This window comes from Monodelphis domestica, chromosome 2 (genome assembly GCF_027887165.1).
Source record: "Monodelphis domestica isolate mMonDom1 chromosome 2, mMonDom1.pri, whole genome shotgun sequence".
Lineage (NCBI taxonomy): Eukaryota > Metazoa > Chordata > Mammalia > Didelphimorphia > Didelphidae > Monodelphis > Monodelphis domestica.
In genome coordinates this window covers 504,819,677-504,841,590 of record NC_077228.1, presented here as the reverse complement: position 1 = coordinate 504,841,590, position 21,914 = coordinate 504,819,677, and the positions used below count along the sequence as shown (strand labels likewise).

Below are 21,914 nucleotides of genomic sequence, written 5' to 3'. Positions count from 1 at the left end.
TTCTCTCCCTCTCACTCTTCCTTTCCCTTTCTGTTTCCCCCTCTCTTTTTCTCTCTCCCCCTCCCCTCATTCTCTCCATCTCTTTATCTCTGTCTCAATATTTCTCTGTCTTTCTCTCTCCCTCTTTCTCTCTCCCTCTTCTTTCCTGTTTCTATCTCTCTCCCTCCTGTCTCCCCCTTTTCTCTTCCTCCCTGCAATTCCCACCCACTCTACCAGGCCAGATGTTCAGTTGGATCAGGTTGAGGTGATGAGGGCAGTTGAAGGTCCCAGTTCAGTTATGATGAGTGCAGGGTATAGTGCACCAGGAGAAGGAGCTGCCTGGAGGCTGAGCCCTGGCTCTCCTGGCATCCAGTTAACTGAGGAGGAGGCAGACAGGCAGCTCAGAGAAAGGAACCTTTTTCTGCCAGATAAGAAGTCAAAGTTGCCCAATTGCCAAGGACTTCCTGACCTGTCACTATCAGGAGCATCTTTCTGGGCAGGCAGCACTGGGCATACGCCATGCTGTTGGTAAATTCTTCCTTCTTTCTGAACACATCATGTTGGGCCTGTGCTCAGGCCCCATCCCTGAAATGCTTTGTTTCCAGCCCCTTCCTAAAACCCCTGGCTTCAACGTCTCAGCTCAAATGTACCTCCCTGTAGGACCATTCCCTGATTCTCCATAGTTAGTTTCCCCAGCTAACCCTGAAACAACCTGATATTTGTTTACTATTTACTTATCCACATATATGTTTCCAAAAGAATATCAGCTCCTGGAGGGCAGGGACTGTTATCTCCTCTCTCCAGGGCCCACAGGTAGTAGCTCTGCAATCTATTAGGCTTTTTCAGTTGAATGCATTCTTGGAGACTCATCAAAGGCAATTAAGCTTGAGGCAACCCTTCCTGGATCCTTAGTTTGGCCCACAGTCTCCCTGGGGTGGGCCTTGAAAGTCATTCATTCCTAAGTGCCTCTTCCTCAATTTTATGTTTAATGCATATATGAAACCTACATCTTCTTTCTATTTATCCCTTCTTCCTCTGGAGGTGGATAATCAAACAGTATTGCTGTTGCTTGTCTATAATGTTCTCTTGGTTCTACTCAGGTCACTTCAGAATTGAATTCCTTGCAGATCTTTCCATGTTTTTCTAAAATTAACCTGTTTGTCCTTTCTTACAACACAGTTGTGTTCTGATTTTCCATTTCACTCTCAACTCCATTTTATTTGGGGGTAATGAACTAAAGAGACACCTTGAACATTGGGGAGGAAAGTGGCTCGTAAGAAATACAAGCTTGTAATCATCCAGGCCCTCGCCACCAAAGCCGACTGGCTTATCATCACCATGGTTTTATTTGGCTATTAGCTCCAGGTTTATTGTTGGCTTGGCAGTGTCCTGCCAGTGACAGAGAGAGCCAGAAGTACCACCTTCTAAATGGGTGCCTGTGTGTGATGAATCTCCAGGTGGCCAGCTGGCATATGCCACTCTCCCTTGTACCAAGATCATAATCACTAACTGTCCTCCCTCCCTTTCTCTCTCCCTCCCTCCTTCCTTTCCTTCCCTACTTCCCTTCCTTCCTTCCTTCCTTCCTTCCTTCCTTCCTTCCTTCCTTCCTTCCTTCCTTCCTTCCTTCCTTCCTTCCTTCCTTCCTTCCTTCCTTCCTTCCTTCCTTCCTTCCTTCCTTCCTTCCTTCCTTCCTTCCTTCCTTCCTTCCTTCCTCCCTCCCTCCCTCCCTCCCTCCCTCCCTCCCTCCCTCCCTCCCTCCCTCCCTCCCTCCCTCCCTTCCTTCCTTCCTTCCTTCCTTCCTTCCTTCCTTCCTTCCTTCCTTCCTTCCTTCCTTCCTTCCTTCCTTCCTTCCTTCCTTCCTTCCTTCCTTCCTTCCTTATCTTCCTTCCTTATCTTCCTTATCTTCCTCCTTATCTTCCTGCAGTTCCCAGAGATTTCTCACAACTTTGAATAAAAGTTTTTAGGATTTAGAGGAGGAAGGAACTTTAGAGAGCATCCCAACCACCTCATCATGTATCATCATATACTTGTCTCCTCCATTAGAATGTCAGCAGCGAGGGACTCACTGGATAGAGGGTTAGATCTAGAGATGCCCTGTGTGTGGGAGAGGGAGAGAGAGAGAGAGAGGAAAAGGGGAGTGGAGAGGGGAAGAGAAAGAGGTGTTTTGAAGAAGGGAATGTTTCTTTATATCCACAGTATCTATCACTGTGTCTGGCACCCAGTATGCACCTATAGATTAACCTATAGATTGATTGGTAGAATGCTGGTCTTGTAGTCAGGAAAGCCCAAGTTCAAATTCTGCCTTCATTCTCCATAGCCACTTGAGCCTGGCCAATTGTATAAAACCTTTATGGTTATTTGGGTATATGATTTGGGGTTTGGTTTTATAAGATTATTCTCTTACAAAAATGAATAATATGGAAATGTTTTGAGTAATCATATATGTATAATCCAATGGAATTGCTTGTCAGCTCTAGTAGCAGGGAGGGAGACACCACAAATCATGTAACTTTGGGAAACTCGTGTGTACATTTGTTATTGGAATAAAATAAAGATAAAGTTTTTTTAAAGAAACCTTTTTGGGTCTCAGTTTCCTCATCTATAAAAGAGAAATAAGAATTGCACCAGCTTCATAAGGCTGGTTTGAGGCTTAAATGAAATGATAGGATCATAGTCTCTGAAACCATCTAATCCAACATTCTCATTTTACATGTGAGGAAACTGAGGCCCAGATTATTTAAACATCCTGTCCAGAGTCCCACCTTGACTAAAGCAGGATTTGAACTCGAGTTCTGATTCCAAATCCATCACATTTCGCATTGTACTATGGTGCCCCTGGCCCGAAGCCCATTCTCTTTCTGCTATCACTCCTCACCTTCTGGGAAGGCAGGTGTCATCCACCTCTCATGTGTGGGATCTTTGGGGCCCATGACCCATTGAGCCACCTCTCAGGCTTTGTATCTCTCTCTCCGTGTCTCAGGGCAGTGAGATCCAGGATCCCGTCTGCTTGGAGAGTGAGAGGACCCTTGGAGAACCCAACCTCTTTCCTGAGGACGAGGCCATGATGCTGGCCCAGCACGAAGTCCTTCACGAATCTGACATGGACAGCGCCATTGATAGTGCTCCAAGTCTGGAAGTATCTGACATGAGTCCAGGAGAGGAGAAGGATGAGGTCCTCGGAGGCCTCTTTCTTCCAGGTGACAAGTGAGTACAACATCCCGTACTTTTCCTATAGGGAGATGACCACCTCCCTTAATTGGGTACCAATTGATGAGGATTCCTCCATCTCTGATGATGGGCTAACAGGGCTGGGATGGGAGATGCCTCCTTGAAGGAGAAAGGAGAAGGGAATAAGCATTTAGATAGAGCCCGAGTATCCTATTATTCAAGTATCCTAGCCTATTATTTTCTCCATTTTACAGCTAAGGAAACTGAGGCAGGCAGATTAACTGACTTGTCCAGGGTCATATAGCTAGTGACACTGGATTTCAACTAGGGTCCCCCTGATTCTTTATAGTGCCATCAGCTTTGAATGACTTGGAGGTGGGAAGAATAGAGTTGAGCTGCCTTATTTTAGTGCATAGGCTCTAATTATACTACTACCTTGGGCAAGATGCTTCCCCTTTTGTGAGTCCTGTTTTGTGTTTGTATCAAACTATGTGATCCCCAGGCAAGTCAGTGAACCACTGATGATAGAGTACAGATTTGAACCTAGGTCTTTCTGGCATCCAGACCAATTCTTTGTCTATTAGCACGGAGGGAGCTGGGGAGAAGAGGGACCAGGAAAGGTCTCCAGAAAGTGGTACCTGAGCCAAGGTTCTAAGAAAGCAGAAATGAGGAGGAGGACATTCCAGCCCTGCTTGGAGGTGGGAAATGAAAGTGTTATTGGTAAGAACCAGCAAGAAAAGCAGGTTTTTCTTGGTCCTCCAGGTCATTTATCCCCAACCCATCAGCAACATCTGATCTCTCCACTCACTCCACGGCCTCGCTCATCAGTAACGAAGAGCAGTTTGAAGACTATGGAGAAGGGGAAGATGTTGAATATAATCCAAGCAGCCCTTGTCCCGATGATGAAACTAGAACCAACGTCTACTCTGACCTGGGGTCCTCTGTGTCTTCCAGGTGACTGCTCTGGCACTTGACTAGAGTTTGGGGTTCAGAGAAGAGATGGGGGAGTGACTAGGTGCTTTTATACCCAGGAAAATGAAGCAGAAATGCTCTTGGAGAGACAGCATGGCCTGAGATAATTACTTAAATGCTTGCTGACCCATTGACCGTACTGCCCAATTTTATTCCTGCAGCTAACAAACAGACCAGGCTGTAAGAAAGTCCTTGCTGGGGTCAGCTTGAGTCAGGTCAAACCAGCTCTCATTAATCATTCATTTTTCAGTGGGAGCATTTTCATCTAGCATTTCCATCTCAGAAATTGTTAACAAGAGGGAGGGAGAGAGAGAGAGAGAGAGAGAGAGAGAGAGAGAGAGAGAGAGAGAGAGAGAGAGAGAGAGAGAGAGAGAGAGAGAGTGAGAGTGCACTTAACCCCAGTTGCATAGCTGTTGCCCCTCTTCTGTCTTAGAAGTGATGCTGAGACAGAAGGAAGAGTTTAAAATTTTAATAAGATGAATTAAACGGGGATGTCTGTCCTGCTTACATCCTTTTCCTCCAGAGCTTGTTGTTAAACATTTACCAATCATATAAAACATATACCCCCTGGCTTTAAGGGCTTCAGTCTCACTCTTCTCTCTACCTTAGTTCATTCCTCAGTGATCATTAGTCCTTGGGATTTGGGAGCAAGAGAAAAAACTGACTCTTATGTGACAAGTTTTGTGAGTCACTGCTGTCTATTTTCTTGTCTCCAGCAACCCTCCATCTCATACCTGGGAAAGAGACCCACTCAGATTCATTTGGGGGAAATTACTTAAGCAGAAGAATTCAAGTACTAGAACCTGAATCTCTACTTAGACCAAAGTCCTCAGTCTTCCTAACTTTTAAATGGGCATCGACTTACTTAACTTCCTTCCACTCTGCTTCTTCCAGGATATTGGGGGGAAAAGTCTAGATCTCACCTGTACCGAGAGTAATTTCTGCCTTGCCAGCAATTCTAGGGAGTTTAGACATTCCTAAAGTACACTCACTAAATTTGAAGTCAGGAGAGAATTCGATTTAAATCCAGTCCCAAACATTTACTAGTTTTATGAATCTAAAAAAGACATTAAGTTTTTCTCACCTTAATGTAAAGCTTATGATAATGATAATACCTGTAGTGAACACTCTGTAGGGTTGTGAGATTCAGACAGCATCTGTTCACATTTGCAAACTTAAAAGTACTCCAGTTATTGTTTATTTTTATCCTGGCCATCTTGTCTATTTGTATCTTGGCCATTTGGCCACCTTGGAGCCTCAGTTCAAGGGGGATATTTTTCTCAATCAGGTTAGGCAGCTGATAACTAAAGTTCTATCCTTCCCACTAACAAACAGCGCAGGGCAGACCCCTAGAAAAACAAGGCATGTCTACAACAGTGAATTGTTGGATGTCTACTGTTCCCAGTGCTGCAAGAAGGTCAGTCTGCTAAATGATTTGGAAGCCAGGCTGAAGAACCTTAAAGCCAACAGGTAAGTAAGCATTGGCCCCAAAGAAGATTTCTGGATTCTTTGAATCTAGCTCTGACCTGAAGGAACATAAGAGGAAGAGTGATGTTGCACAATAGTGCATTTGTTCCATTGGGCTCTGAAGATTAGATTTGGCTATCTCCTGATTGTAACAATGAAGGTATTTAGCTCTTTTTATTGAGATTAAATTGTAATTGTAATTAAATTGTAATCTCCTGTCTATTTTTAGATTTTAATTCCTGAAGTGTTAACTCAGTATTTAAAGTAGATCCACCCATTTTATTAGGATTTAGAAATAAAATCCCTGGTGACCACCAATAATATATTGAGTCCAACCACATAAAATTAACAGTTAATTTGGCTGACCACATCAGTTGTGATGAAATACCCTCAATCTTCTTAACTTTCCTAAACTTTTCCTTTTCCATGACTATCCCTAAATCAGCTTTTAATAGCTTATTTTTAATCTATACAAATCAACTATAGAGGTAGGTTCAAATTTTCTTTTTTCCTTAAATTAGATAGATCACAGCTGTTCTGATAATCTAACTAGCTTTGAAGGAAAGCCTGAAGCAAGGATCCCTGTTAGGGCGATTGTATTAAAGTTTTAGCCTTGTTTCCCTGTGCCTTTTTGCACAAAAGAGTTAATTGGATTAAAAACTTTTTTAAAAGGGCCACACCTCTCTGGTCTTTTGTTCTCTGATCTCTTCCATCTTGGGCCAAATGGGAATTGCATCTACCCAACAACAGGTTGGCCTGGTCCCTCCAGTGGGCCTAGAGGGGGGGATTTGTTAAGCAGGACATGGACTCTGCTCAGATGACTTTTGTTTGAATTCAAGCAATAATTGGAGAAATTACTTTACTTCCCTGGAACTTGATTTCTTCTTCTGTAAATGATAGAATTGGACTAGAGGACCACTGATGTCCCTTCTAGCTCGAGATCTAATCTAGTTCCTTCTCCCTTCTATAAAATGAGGGATTGAACTAGATGTTTGCTAAACCCCCTTTTAGCTCTAGATCTATGATCCTATAATCTGTAGTCATAAGATTTAACCTGCCAAGGAACTGATTTGTGTGATCTATAAGTAGCTGAGAGCATGATCAGCTCTGGTGAGCCAAAGGAGAAAGCTGGGATGAGCCTTTCAAATGCTGGGGTGAAGTTAGAGTAAAAACTTGAGAATAATATCTTTCTAAACTTCCTTGAAACTTGGGAGAAGAAAGCCAACTTTTTTGGTTTAGCCTTAAGCCTGCTTTGGACTTTTTCAAGAGGCAATGTAGCTCAGTGGACAGAGGGCTGGACTTGGAATTAGGAAGACCTGGGTTTATAATCCACCTAGCACATATGCTCACCCTGTGGACCTGGGCAAAGTCATTCCATTCAATTAACTCTCCAAGATTTTAAGTAGAGAAGGGCACTAGAGTTAGTTAGCTCATTGCAAAAGGGCCTTGACTTATTAGTCCTAGACTTATTATTGACTGGAGTCTGTCTATCTATCTGTCTGCCCATCCAACTATCTGTCCATTCATTTATCATCTCTCTATCCCTCCATTGATCTGTCTGCCTTTCCATCAATCTGTCTGTTCATCTTTATCCATCCATTCATTCATCCATCTATCTTATCTGTCTGTCCATTTGTCTGTCCATCCAACTATCTATTAATCTATCATCCATCCATTCATCCATCTGTCTGTCTGTCTGTCCATCTATCTGTCTGTCTATGTATCTATGTATCTATCTATCCATCCATCCATTTATCTATCTATCCATTCACCTAGCTATCTCTCTGTCCATCCATACACACACACACACACACACACACACACACACATTACAGTCTAGTCTAGCATTATAAATACACATATCCATACCCTAGTCTAGTTATATAGTCTATATTCTAGTGTTTTATATATATATATAATATAGACTATAGTTATGTAGACTATTGTCTAGTTTTCATATTGTATATGTACATATATCTACAAACAATAGTCTAGTTAAAAATGTAGACTATGTATCTATCTATCTATCTATCTATCCATCCATCCATTTATCTCTCTGTCCATTCATCTAGCTATCTCTCTGTCCATCCATACACACACACACACACACACACACACACATTACAGTCTAGTCTAGCATTATAAATACACATATCCATACCCTAGTCTAGTTATATAGTCTATATTCTAGTGTTTTATATATATATATAATATAGACTATAGTTATGTAGACTATTGTCTAGTTTTCATATTGTATATGTACATATATCTACAAACAATAGTCTAGTTAAAAATGTAGACTATGTATCTATCTATCTATCTATCTATCCATCCATCCATTTATCTCTCTGTCCATTCATCTAGCTATCTCTCTGTCCATCTAACTAGTCTATAGTCTACATTTTTAACTAGACTATAGTTTGTGGATATATGTATATATGTGGATATATGTACATATACAATATGAAAACTAGACAATAGTCTACATAACTATAGTCTATATATTTTACATATATATAAAACACTAGAATATAGACTATATAACTAGACTAGGGTATGGATATGTGTATTTATAATGCTAGACTAGACTGTAATGTGTGTGTGTGTGTATATATGTATGTATATATATATAAAACTAGACTGTAGTCTCTCTCTAAAGCTGTAGACTCTACATAGAGTCTAAAGCCTGCATTGTTGATTTGGTCAGCAGAGCTTGATTTGTGCAGCTCACTGTGGCTGAGACCCAGGTCAATAAGCCATGGCTCCTGGCTTGGTAGAACTTCCTGCTGAGGTTGGGTGGGAAGCCAGGCATCATAAAGTCAAATAAATAAAGGCAGCAGGAGGGGCTATTCAAGAAAGAATAAGTGCTGTGAGCTGTTCAGATCTAGAAAAAAGAGAAAACGGGCAGAATCCAGGGAGTCTTTGGGAGTTTCTGAGGTTGACCTTAAAAAATAGCCTTTTGATAGATGGAATTGGAGGAAGGGGACAGGAGAAGGGAATGGCCAAGCCTTAAAGGCTCAGAGATGGAAAATACAGGGTAGGGTTCACAGAATGGTAAATATAATTTATGCAGAATAACTGGATAAGGGAGCTTCCCCTACTTCCACCGTGTGATGTTTCACCAACAAGATAGTGTCTCTAAGGCACCCTTTTTTCCCTCCAAAACTTGATCTTGAATGTGATTGACGTTGTGACTCTAAGACCAAGGATGCTCTCAGTGATTTATCCTTTCTTCTCCCCCAGCCCCAACCGGAAGATCTCTAGCACGGCATTTGGACGGTAAGACCCTGTTGTCCTGCTTTGGAGTGTTTATCTGGGACTAGGCAGCTCTGCTTCCCTCCCCCCACTTCTCTGCCTTACCTTCCAGCAGCATCTTAAGACACTTAACAGTTAGGGACATTCCAAGCATAACTGCCCAACAGAAGTTTGTCCCTGTCTTCCCTGATAGCCGTCCCAAAAAATGCTTTGATTTGGTTCTCCCAACTAGCAGAGTCCTGGTGAGATAACTCAGTCGTGTGAACATTGACCCTTGGCCAGAAATCCCCCAAATCCTCTCTGTGGCCCTGTTAGGTGGGATCCCCAGCCCCTGCCAAGGGTCAGTCTTAACAGTTTCCTATTCTCTCTTTTAAAATTGAAGTTTGTTTTACTTGATTTTTAGTGATTTTTAAAAAACTATCCCTGAGTCTCTCTCAGGGAAGTTTTACGCCATTATACCAAAGAATGTCTTAAAAAGGGAAAGAGAAGAGTGTTCTCTTAGATTACCCTCCATTCCCATCCATTTGGCCTTTCTGAAAGTCTTTTTTAAGGCTGATGGTAGGGTTACACTATGAGGGAAAGAGCCCTGTGTTTGAAGCACTGGCCAGCTGGGTGAACTTGTGTCGGTCCCTGGACCTTTCTGGCCCTCTGTTTCCTCATACGTAAAAAGGAAGGTCTTGGGCGAGGTAACCTCTAAGCTTCCCACCACCTCGAAATCTATGATCTCTGGTTCAGGGATCTGAAATCTTTGGATTGATGTCTATTTGTGGCCCCAAACGTGTGGGGTCTTTTGAAGTTCCTTGGCCTGTCTGGATCATGGAGATATGGAGAAAGGAAGGACCATGGAGCTGATCTGCTCACTCATTGGATCTGTGGTTCCATATTCATCTAAGTATTGGATATACCTTTGGATGCCACACAGCTGGGTTGGGCAGCCCTGTCAGAATGAGAAGCTCTCTGGGCACGTAGCAGCAGCCCCATCAGTCTTAAGCATGGACTGTGAGCTGGGCACAGCCTAGAGCATAGTTGAACAACTGGCCTCAGGACCAGGAGATCATGAGTTCAAGACCTGGCTGTGGGACCTTGGCCAAGTCACCTCGTTACTGAGAGCCTCTGACAATTCTCTGAGCCTGAGTTTCAGAGAAACTGCATTGGGAGAGGGAGTTTCCATAAATCTCAGGTCTGGTCTCCATCAATAACCCTAACTATGCCCAGGAGACAGAGAATAAAACGGGCTCCTTCCTGCTCCTCATGGAGCTTCCATTTTGCCATTCACAGGCAGCTCATGCACCATAGCAACTTCAGCAGTAGTAATGGCAGCACTGAGGACCTGTTTCGGGACAGCATTGACTCTTGTGATAATGACCTCACAGAGAAGGTGAGGGTAGACTGGGTTCCCCCTTGTTTGTCCTAGGGCATTGGGGGCTTAAGAGAGGGGACCTGAACTGTTTGCATTGGGATGGGGAGGACATGGAAGGAGCACAAAAAGTTCCAGTGGTATCTTGAGCCATTAAAAACCGCAGCATGCTATTTTGAGCCCCTGGGAAGTGAATTCATCGAGATTTATTAAGTACCAGGGCCAGCAGGATCTGGGGTTCAAATGTGTCCTCAAACACCTCTTAGTTGTGTGACCCTGGGCAAGTCCCTTAACTCCATTTGCTGAGTCCTTAACACTCTCCTACCTTGGAACCAATACACAGGATTGATTCCAAGATGGGAGATAAGGATTTTTAAAAAGAATTTATGAAGTACGTAATGTGTATCAGGCTCCTGAATCTGGGAGATGAGTAGGGAGGATGTATATGGATCTATCCACACCTGCCTGACCCTGCAAGGGGAACGTGTGTTCCACCTGCATTTTTCAGCCCCCCACCAGCTTGAGATGCTTGGTCTCCCCAAATGCACCTATTCCAACCCCTTCCTGTTATGCACTAGGTGAGCTTCCTGGAAAAAAAGGTGACAGAGCTAGAGAATGACAGTCTGACCAATGGAGACCTGAAGAGCAAATTAAAACAAGAGAACACTCAGCTCGTCCACAGGTACCAGTGCATTTGCTCTTCCTGGGAAAGGGGCAAAGATGCCAGCTAGGGATGGGGATAGAGATGGGCTTTCAGCTGGGGCTCTCATTGGAAGAAGGGAGGATTGAGGCTTCTGAGAGGGCCGGAGTGCAGGCAACTCTCCCCTAATCACTGAGAGGTCATAACAAGAGGGAGGTGGATAGAACAGTGATGCCAAAGGACTGGGGCAGAGATGGACTTCCAGTTGGGCTTCTCATTGGCAGAAGAAAGGAGGATGGAGGCTTTGTGGGGAGCCAGAGTGCAGGCAATTCTCTCCCAGTCACAGTCCTAGCAAGAGAGGAGGGGATAGACCGAACAGGTGCCAGAGGACCCAAGTGACCCTGATGGCTGCCTCTCCCCAGGGTTCATGAGCTAGAAGAGATCATGAAAGACCAGGAGACGACTGCTGAGCAGACACTAGAGGAGGAGATCAAGAGGCATCGGGAGCTGTTGAGCAAGCTCGAGAAGGAGAAGGGCACGGAGATCGAGCTGCTAAACACAAGGTGTGTCCTCTCTCTCCAGGTATCAGTAAATCTGGGGCCAGGCAGTCTCATTTTGAATACCAGACCAAAAAAAATAATAATGTTGATAAGATTGATTAATAATGTGCCAAGTATATATATTTGACCCTCACAATGACCTGATGGCACCATAGGTCTTAGTTCCATTTTATGGATGGGAAGACCAAAGCTTCTTGTGATAAAATTCCTAGAAGAAGGGGAAGCTAGGTGACTCAGAGCCCAAGGCCTGGAGTCAGGAGGACCTGGGTTCAAATCTGGCCTCAGACACTTTCTAGCTTCGTGACCCTGGGTAAGTCACTTAACCTCGATTGCCTAGCCCTTACAGCTCTTCTGCTTTGGAACTGATACTCTAATACTATTATCGTATTCTAAATGGAAGGTGAGGGTTTAAAAAAAAAAAAGACCCTCCATCTCTTGGCACCAAGCATTTTTCCTAGCTGTCCCCATGCCTAGAATGCTCTGTTTTCTGCTTTGGCTAAATCCCAAATAGAATCCCACTTCATACAGGAAGCTTTCCCTACCCCCCCCCTTTTTTTTTAAACCCATACCTTCTGTCTTAATATCAATTCAAAGGCAGAAGAACAATAAGGGTTAGGTAATTGGGATTAAGTGACTTGCCCAGGGTCACACAGCTAGTAGTGTCTGAGGTCAGGTTTGAACCTAGGACCTCCTGTCTGGGCCTGGCTCTCCATCCACTGAGCCAACCAGCTGCCCCTACTTAAATTTTTTTTTCTGAATTACACACAAAGAAAAAATCTTAAACATTTTTTTCATCTGATATATAGTAAATTTTGTTCAAGACTTATTTGGATTCTTCCCCCATCCCGGAGCCAATTCCACCGGGTTATACATGTTTTATTGCTCAAGTCCTATTTCCATTTTATTCATTTTTTGTAATAGAGGAATCTTTTCAAGCCAAAACTCCAAATCCTATACCCATATAAACAAGGGATAAATCATGTGTTTTCTTCTGGCTTTCTGCTCCCATGGTTCTTTCTCTGGGGGTGAAGAGCACTCTTTCTCCTAAGTCCCTCAGGATTGCCCTGGATCATTGCATTGTTAAACATTTTTTGTTTTGTTCTTTTAATCCCTTATCTTCTGAATTAGAATTGGTAATAAGTTTGGTTCCAAGACAGACTTGAGCTGTAGGAACTAGGCTATTGGGGCTAAGTGACTTGCCCAGGGTCACACCTCTAGGAAGTCTCTGAGGGGCAGATTTGAACCCAGGACCTCCTGTCTCTGGGTCTGGCTCTCCAGCCACTGAGCCACCACCAACCCCAATATATATGTATATTTTTCATTTTGAGTTCCAAATTCTCTCCTCCCCACTTGAGAAGGCAAGCAATTTGATAGAGATTCTTCATGGACAGTCATGAAAGGCATTTCCTTTATTAGCTATGTTGCAAAAGAAAACACAGAAGAAAAAAATGACAATAAAGTTTAAGAAGTTAATACTTTTTTGATGGAAAAACCACTTAACCTTGGCATGGTGCAATGGAACAATCCTCTCTGGAGTCAGATTTAATGCTTTTAATTTTGATGCTTCTGAGCTAAGTGAAGCATTAACTCCCCCAGCATCACCCAGCTGGGAAGTGTCAAAGGTGAGATTTGAACCCAAGTCTTCCCAGCTAAGCCTAACACTCCATCCACCAGGTCATGCCAAGATGCATCTGGGGAAACTGATGAGGGTGGACCAGAATTTTATGTCAGTGAGCAGCATTTCCCTTGAAGAGCCCAGTGCAAATTATCCCCTTATCGACTCCTGGGCTTTGTTTACTTACTTTGACAACCAGCTCCTATTTTTAATTTCTACTCGGGAGGCTTGTTTCCAAGAGTTGTTATGTTTTTAATCCCTTTGGAGTGCTTCCTCGCACCTGGCTGCTCACTTCTGGCCTCTTAGGAGCCAGAACAAAGCCTAGGAGAGCTCAGAACCAAGAACAGGGACACCAGCTTCTGGTCCCCAGCCTTGTCCCTGAATGGCTGTGTGGCTGTGGGCAAAGAGTATTCCTTCTCTGGGCTGATTAAACAGGGAAGTAGGAACTTTGTTGATACCATGTCCAAGTTCCAGGGATGATTGGATCATTGATTGAAAAGTTGTCAGGAGCCTTTGGCCATCTCTGGCTATTCTCTCATCTCAGGGAGGAGGAAATGCAGACCCAGACTGGAGAAGTCACTTGCCCAGAGTTGCAGAAGTCATAATCACCAGAGTCAGAACTTGAACCCAAGTCTTCTGACTCCAAAACCAGGTTTTTTTTCTTTCAGCACATTTTTGATGTCTTGGCAGATAATGGGGAGAAGACTAGAAAAGTGCTATTTATTTTGTGTGTGTGTGTTTTTTTTTTTAAACCCTCACTTTTCTGTCTTAGTAACAACTCTAAGACAGAAGGCCAAGAGCTAGGCAAATGGGATTAAGTTTCTTGTCTAGGGTCACACCATTAGGAAGTGTCTGAGGCCAGATTTGGACCCAGGAACCTCCCTGGCTCTAGACCTGGCTCTATCCACTGAGCTTACCCAGATGCTTCTGAATTTCTCTGGTTCTCTCATGAGCTACAGTTGTGGTCACAGCCTTGGTGGTGGTCAGCAGCTGCTAAGAACTGACCTCTGGAGACAAGGGAAATTGAAAACTGAGAGGAAATGCCCCAAAGGAGTCCTGGCAGCAGGAAGCCTGGGCAGGCTCCGATCCTCTTTGTCCCTTTCCAAAGGTCACTCAAGACAGGTGAGAGTTCTGAGAAGAGACCCAAACCCAGGATCATTCCAGAGAAGAGAGGATGTGGAGAGGCTTTGGTGAAAAGAGGGCTTAGGACAATGCCTGGCACATAGCAGGGGACCTTGGAGCCTGAGCTTCCCCATCTGGAAATTAAGGGGCTGGACTGGGGGGGGGGTCTTTTCCAGCTCCCCTGGCCTCAGATAGTAAGGACCACACTTAGCCTCCTGCCTTCAAGGGATATTCTCTTCCTCAGCCGTCCTTCAAAAAGCTGAGCTCATCTACACCTCTGAAATGAAGACTTAAGGGGGGACAGCTTCAGCACCCCCCAAAAAAATAATAACTTGAGGTGGTAGATTCTGCCCAAGGGAAAGTGAAAGGTCTCTGGAGACAGAAAAACCTAGGTTCAAAGCTTGCCTTTGATGCTGACTGCCTTGGGCAAGTCATTTGCTCTTGGCCCCAATTTCTCCATCTGTAAAACAAGGGGCTAGATTAGATGGCTTACAGATTTCACACATCTGTGATCAGAAGAGGTCTAAATGCAGTGATCCCAGACAGTCCCAGAGACTCATGATGAAAAATGTCCTCTGTGAAAGATCTGATGGAGTCTGAGTGCAGACTGAAACATACTATCTTGCACTTTCTACTTCTTTTTTTTTTTGTTTTCATTTGAGATCTCTTCCACAAAATGACTAATACAGAAAGATGCTTTGCATGATGGCACATGCAAATCTCTATCAGATTGCTTGCTATCTCAAGGAATGGGGAGGGTGGGAAAGAGAATTTGGAGCTCAAAACTTTAACAAATAAATGTTTAAAAATTGTTTTTACATGTAATCGAGGGAAAATATTTTTTCGATACTATTACATGTAAAAACAATTTTTTAAATTTTTAAAAAAGTTTTGAGTTTCAAATTTTTTCCCTTCTTCTGACCCTCCCTGCCCTTCCCTCTATGGGAGGCTAAACAATCTGATGAAGACTTTACATACGGAATCATGCAAAGCATTTTTCCGTATTAATAAAAATAAAGTATTGGGTTTTGTGTGTGTGTGTGTGTGTGTGTGTGTGTGTGTGTGTGTGTGTGTGCGCGCGTGGGTGCGTGCGTGCTTTTTAAAAAATGCAAATAGAAGTAAAGGGGGAAAAGAGAGGCCTAGCTCCTAGGAATAGGGATGATCATGATCCCACTGTACTCTGCCCTCAATACTATCCCATCTAGAATATTGTAGTCATTTGGAGCGCCACCATTTAGGAAGGATGTTGGTAAGCTGGAAAGTTTTCATGGGGAATTAACTAAGAGGTCAAAGAGCAGGATGACCTTTGTGCTACATGGAAGTCATCAGTGGAGGAGCTGGGATGGCCCAGCATGTCAGAGAGAACTCAAGGGGGAAGGGGGAAGCTACCTAGTAGAAGGGGGATTGGATTTATTTTTCACAGTCCCAGAATTAGGAACACTGGAAGATGCTGTAGAGAAACTCCAACAATTAAGAAGTCTGGAGATTGGATGGAAACCTTGAAGATAGGAGATTCCCCATTAAGTGGAGCTCTTCAGGAAGGCTAGATGACCATTGGTTTGGTTTCCTCTTAGTAGGGGAACTCTTTCAGGTAGGGGATGGTCTAGACAGCTGTTGAGACCTCTTTCTACCTTCAAATTCTATTATTCTCCTCCACCCCTGTAGCTCTAGCCATGTCCTCTACACCGAGGATTCCCAGATATCTGGCTGACCATTCAGCTCATTATTCAGGCAGGTCATAGACTGTCTACAGGACATCACCCGGATATCTGTTGTACCTCAAACTGCACATGAGCCTACTGTCTTTTCCCCAAACCCTCTGACTTCTTTATACTGATAATTGGCACTACTTGAGGGATATTGTGGAAGGATAATGGAACTTGGATTTGGGAAGACCTTCCATTCAAATCCACTTATTCTGCAGGCTGTGTGACCCTAGGCAAATCACCCATTCTCTCTGATCTTCAATCAAATCAAGTCAACAAGCAATTCTTCAACTTTTACTATGCTCCAGGGACTGTGCTAAGACCTGGAATACAAATAAAAAGAAGCAGAAAGAATGACTTTTACATCATTGTTAGAATGAAAGAGTTGGACTCTGTCAACCTCTAAATTCATTCTCACTCTGTTTACAATTCTGTGGTTCATCAAGACTGCTGTGTTCAAAGGTTTAAGCTTGGCTCTGTTTTTCTGGTTCTCCCATAGATACCGTGCAGCCATATTTCTGTCCCTATAGTCTTTCTCATACCTCATCTCCATCTCTCTTTCTTCTACCTCCAGCGTGACCTTGGTTCCTTCCTAACCAAACTCTTACCAACACCACCCAACCAATCTCTTCCTCTCACCTTTGTCTTCTTCAAGCCTTCTTTCATATTCCTACCAGATTAAACTTTTTTATGCCTAGTTCTGAATGGAGCTTTTCTTTTCAGAATTCGTCAGTGACTATTTGATCTTTCCAAGTACAATTTAAATCCAATGTAGCATTCAAGGCTCTACACTAGCCTTGATATTACTTTTTACTTCCCTGTATATGGGGCTTGTTCAGTCATTTTCATTCATGTCCAACTCTTTGTGACCCCATTTGGAGTTTTCTTGGTAAAGATACTAGAGTGGTTCGCCATTTCCTTCTCTAGTTCATTTTAGAGATGAGGAAACTGAGGCAAACAGGGTCAATTCTCCAGAATTAAATGTAATTAACATTAGTTTCTCTGCACCCCTCTCTCCAGGGTACAACAGTTAGAAGAAGAGAATACAGAACTGAGAACCACAGTAACACGACTAAAGTGCCAAACAGAGAAATTAGATGAGGTAAGAAACAGGTTGGGGTATTAAACAATTTTTATTATTAATATTTTATTTTTCCATTACTTTGATTTCCAGATATTTCCCTCCAGGCTTTGGTGTTCTAGAAATCATGACTCAGAAAAGGCAGGATTTGGTAGTGTAGATGGTGGAGATGTGATGAGAAGTCCTTGATATGGAGTCTCTTTGGGGATGGTGGGCAAGCCTCCTTAGATGTTGGCTGATTCACTCTCCCTTCTCCGTGCAGACATCACTCCCCATTTCCTTTGACCATAGTGTGTCTTGCTTGTTTTAGGAGCGACAACGGATGTCCGACCGGCTAGAAGACACCAGCCTCCGGCTCAAGGATGAGATGGACTTGTATAAGCGGATGATGGACAAGTTAAGGCAGAACCGTATGGAGTTCCACAAGGAGCGAGAGGCCACTCAGGAGGTGGGTCACCTGCTTTCAGGAACCACCACATTCTGGGGTCCAGTTAGTAAAAAACAAATCTCAAGAAAAACATTTAGTAGAGGTCTTAGAGTCAGGAGCACTTGAGTTCAAATGGCACCTTGGGTGAGTCCCTTAACAGCTTTTTGCCTCAGTTTCTTCATCTGTAAAATGAGAGAGTGAACGAAAGGTCTCTTCTAGTTCTAAATTTGTGATCTAGCTCTATGAGGTAAGTAGTATAAATATTGTGATCCTCATTTTTCAGGTAAGAAAATTGAGGATGGGAGGGCTTTCACCCCCCATGGTCCCATCCAAGTCTTAAGTCTATGAGGCTAGTAATACTGAATTGCCAAGCAGCTAGGTGGATCAATGGATAGAAAATCAGGCTTAGATTTGGGAGATTCTGGGTTCAAATATGACCTCAAATACTTCCTACCTATGTGCCCCTGGCCAAGTCACTTAACCTCCATTTCCTAGCCCTTACCACTCTTCTGTCTTAGAATTGATATTAAGACAGAAAGTAAGGGTTAAAAAGAAGGAACTGTGAGAATCTGAGGCAGACCAAAGCATACCATCTTCCACTCTATTTCCTATATAAGTTTTTTATTGTATGTGTGATATGTGTTTTCTATCACAATATGACCAATATAGAAATATGTATTACATGAAAGTACTATAGGTTTTTTGCTGCTTTGTTAGGGAGAAAATATGAATCCAAAAGTGTCAGAAAGCAATCATCAAGGGGGCAGCTGGGTGGCTCAGTGGATGGAGATCCAGGCCTAGAGACAGGAGGTCCTAGGTTTAAATCTGGCCTCAGAGACTTCCTAGCTGTGACCCTGGGCAAGTCTTTTAACCTCCATTGCCTAGTCCTTACCACTCTTAAGCATTGAAACCAGTACACAGTATTGATTCTAAGATGGAAGATGGGTTTAAAAAAAAAAGAAAACAATGCTTTCTAGACTTTGGAAAACTTTTGTTTGTTATAGAAATAAAATAAAGATAATTATATTTTATATAATATATAATTTTTAAAACTTTTTTATATAAATGAAAAGTAAAACATTAATTTAAAAGAAAGCAAGGTTTAAAAAAATACCATGTTTCCCATGTCTTATGGAATGTGAGGTCCTAATAGAGATCTCACTTTTATCTTTTGCCTGGTTCTTGGTAGAATGTTGAGAACACAGTAGGGACTTAATAAGTGCTCGATGAATTGAATTGAACTTTACCCATTTGGGTCGTTGCTCTAACAGCTCATCGAGGACCTGAGGAAGGAGTTGGAGCACCTCCAGCTCTACAAACTGGACTGTGAACGGCCGGGTCGGGGAAGAAGCTCCTCTTCCTGTATGAGTGAATTCAATGCCAGAGCCCGGGAAATTGAACTGGAGCATGAGATCAAACGACTCAAGCAGGTGAGTTGGGCAGGATGGACCCCAATCGGGGTGGGGAATAAGAACATCCATTCCCTAACCTCTCCTTCCACTGCTGAAAGGAGAAAACTGTGGCCATACACAGCAGGAACCAGCCTCCTGCCCATAGTGATAGCATGGCTCAAGCCCCCACCAGGGTCTCACAGCAGGCCATGTGACAACAAGACAGGTAATTGACAAAACTTTAGGCAGTAAGCAATGTGACAAGATAGGTAATTGACAAGACTTGGCAGGAAGTCATGTGACAACAAGCCAGGTAATTGACAAGACTTGAGGCAGGAGGCCACCTGACAACAAGCCAGGTAATGAACAGAACTTAGGTAATTGATAAGACTGGAGGCCAGAAAGTCCTCAAGGAGGCTATTCTTGTAGTCTGGGTGAGATCATGAGAGCCTAAATTATGATAAAGAGGACAGAGCATTTATTAAGACTTTATTATGTGCCAGTACTTGGGATACAAATTCAAACAGGCAAGAACAGCCCTTGGAGAAGGGGGATACATTCTAATGGGAGAAGTTGGTCCTCAGACATTTACTCAATGTGTGACCCTGGGCAAGTCACTTTACTCTGTTTTCCTCAGTTTCTTCCTCTGTCAAATGAGCTAGAGAAGGAAATGGCAAACCACTCCAACATTTCTGCCAAGAAGATCCCCAATGGGGTCATGAAGAGTCGGACACAAGGGAACCACAAAAGTATCTTGTTTGCACATTGTCTCCCGCATGAGAATGTGAGAACTCATGTAAGGGGTAAAGAAATTGTGAGGGGTTTTATATAAAAAGGTTAGACTGGATTATTTAAGAGTAGGGTCGCCAGGAATTTAACTAATTCCAAGGAGATATATTTTAACAATCTATTTATAAAATATAAAAAGAGTGAACATAAGAAAAATAAGAGAGAGAAAAGGGTAAGAAATCTAGCCTACACACTAAGTATTTTGCTCTGGCCCCCGGCTCAACCCAGGCAGGACTAGTTAGTCCTTTGCTGGAGGGGCCTCAGCCTTCAACCAAGGACCTGGGGATGCAGGGAGCTTCTCTCAAGAGAGTAGGTCTCTCCTGAGGCTAGTCCCTTTAGAAAATCTAGGAAAGGGAGTCAGCCTTTCACTTGCCACGTGTCAGTCCAAAAGGGAAGCAGTCTGAGATCTCAAGCCTGAGCTCCTCCAAAGTTAAGTCCAAGACAAAAGACCTAAGAGAGCCCTCACAGGAAGTTCTTGGCATTGTTAAAGATCGTTCCTTTTTGTCACTTCCTGTGACTACCTTCCATTTGACGGGTATCAATTACAACTAAAGCTTTGCTTAGGACTGCCCAGGGGAGCACACGTGGGTCACAGACTTCCCCCATTCAAGTGTGAGTGGGGTGTATATACTTTTGGTGATTAAATCTAAAAACTGAACTTTATGATCTGGGCAACTCACGCAAAATCTACAAGTTGACAGAGGTGCCAGTTTTCCCTGGCAAAAGGAGTTTCCTCACCTAGGACATTAGTTCCTATCCCTCTATCCCTGAGTAGGGTAATAGGGAGAATAAGGGCTTTCATGGTTTGAATCTTGCCTCAGGCACTTACTAGCTGTTCTTGGGAACAAAACAATTTATAGAAACTGGCTGACTTTGAATGCCCCCCACCCATTCCCCTAATCAACCTGGACATGCACAGGGAATGTATGTACCAAGAACAGCTCAAATTCATCAGCTCTTCAGTGTTTAAAAGGAGATTAATGTAATCTCATCTGAGCTTCAGGATCATAAGGAAAGTACTACATTTTACAGATAGAGAAACTGAGGCTCAGAAGGAAGTGATTTGCCTACAGTCACACAGCTAATAAGGGTCACAAGTGGGATTCCAAGGCAGATGGCTCCTGCCTCTTTCCAAGGCTGGACTTAGGACCCTAACTAATCTAACCCCTTTGTTTTAAAGATGAGGAGCTGAGCTCAGAGCCAAATTTGAACTCAAGACTATCAGATTCCAGGCCTGGCATAGTGCAGATTTCTAACCTGGATTCTGTGATCTTGGTTGGAAAACTGATAACTTATATCTTTACTTTCTGTAACCTCTCACTGAAGTTTAGCATTTCTTTCCTTACAAATGCAGACCACAAATATGATTCTAAGAAGGGGACCCTGGGCTCCCCCCAGATTGCCAGAGGAGTCCATAACACTGTAACAACAAAGAACCCCTGTTCTGGAGAGCTCCTTGTTAGGAGGTCATAAATGCAATTCCATGAACCTTCTGTTTTTGCACAGATGGTGTTTTCAGATGACTTCCCCAAAGCACAGCTGGGCACATTTCCATGGTGCCCGGCCTGCTGGGCATATTCCTTGGCTCAAGCCTCTCCTCTCTACCTCTGGATACAATGCACACACACACCCTTCCCACTCCATAAATATTACATTGCTGCCTAGAGCCAGGAGAGAAAGGGGTAAGTGACTTACCCAAGATGGCAGTGATAACCCTGTATCAGGACTAGGATTTGAATCCAGGACTCCTTGATTCTAAGGCTGGCTCTCTAGCCACCATGTCGTACAACATATCCTTTTATCTCCCAGGCACCCTGGCTGGAACCCTGTGACATACCCATTCCCTTAGAAGGAGGGGAGAAACAACCTGAGATAAGAGCTTAATTTTAGTGGAACCCAGTTATTTCTCCTAGGAATTATCTCCTCATCTCTGCTTCATGAATTCCCTTTCCTTCTACAAGAGACATCCCAAATGCCTCCTCCTACAGGAAGCTTTCCCTGGTCTGCCAATCACACTTCCCTCATGAGGCTACCAGTTTTTATTTTGTATTTATTCCTTATGTACTTGTATGTAAATACACTGCTTCTCTAGGAGAATAGAAGCTCCTTAAGGTCAGGAACTGTTTCTCTTTTGTCTCTGTATCATCAGTGCCTAACATAGTGCTTGGCACATAATAGGTACTTTATGAAATATCAGTTGGTTGTTTGATTGAAAGACCCTCTTCTCCAGAATATAAGATGCTAGTTGAGGACTCTTTCATTTTGGTCTTAGTATCATCAACACTTAGCACAGTACATGGCACATAGTAGGTGCTTTATGAAATGTCAGTTGGTTGATTGAAGGTCACTCCCCCTTTCAGGAAAATATAAATTCCTTGGGGACAG

The 21,914-nt window shown here is 43.2% G+C and overlaps 1 protein-coding gene across 2 annotated transcripts in view; it reads left to right on the top strand.

Annotated features, from left to right (window-relative positions):
• Nucleotides 1–21,914, top strand: part of RAB11FIP4 (RAB11 family interacting protein 4) — a 203,814-nt gene that overhangs the window by 170,339 nt on the left and 11,561 nt on the right. For both annotated transcript variants that reach the window (XM_001368386.4, XM_007485572.3), the window contains 10 exons: nt 2,960–3,183; nt 3,910–4,101; nt 5,455–5,589; nt 8,830–8,865; nt 10,120–10,219; nt 10,777–10,880; nt 11,261–11,401; nt 16,862–16,943; nt 17,233–17,370; nt 18,621–18,779. In XM_001368386.4, coding sequence (XP_001368423.1) covers nt 2,960–3,183; nt 3,910–4,101; nt 5,455–5,589; nt 8,830–8,865; nt 10,120–10,219; nt 10,777–10,880; nt 11,261–11,401; nt 16,862–16,943; nt 17,233–17,370; nt 18,621–18,779 — 1,311 coding nt within the window. The remainder of the gene's footprint in view (nt 1–2,959; nt 3,184–3,909; nt 4,102–5,454; nt 5,590–8,829; nt 8,866–10,119; nt 10,220–10,776; nt 10,881–11,260; nt 11,402–16,861; nt 16,944–17,232; nt 17,371–18,620; nt 18,780–21,914) is intronic.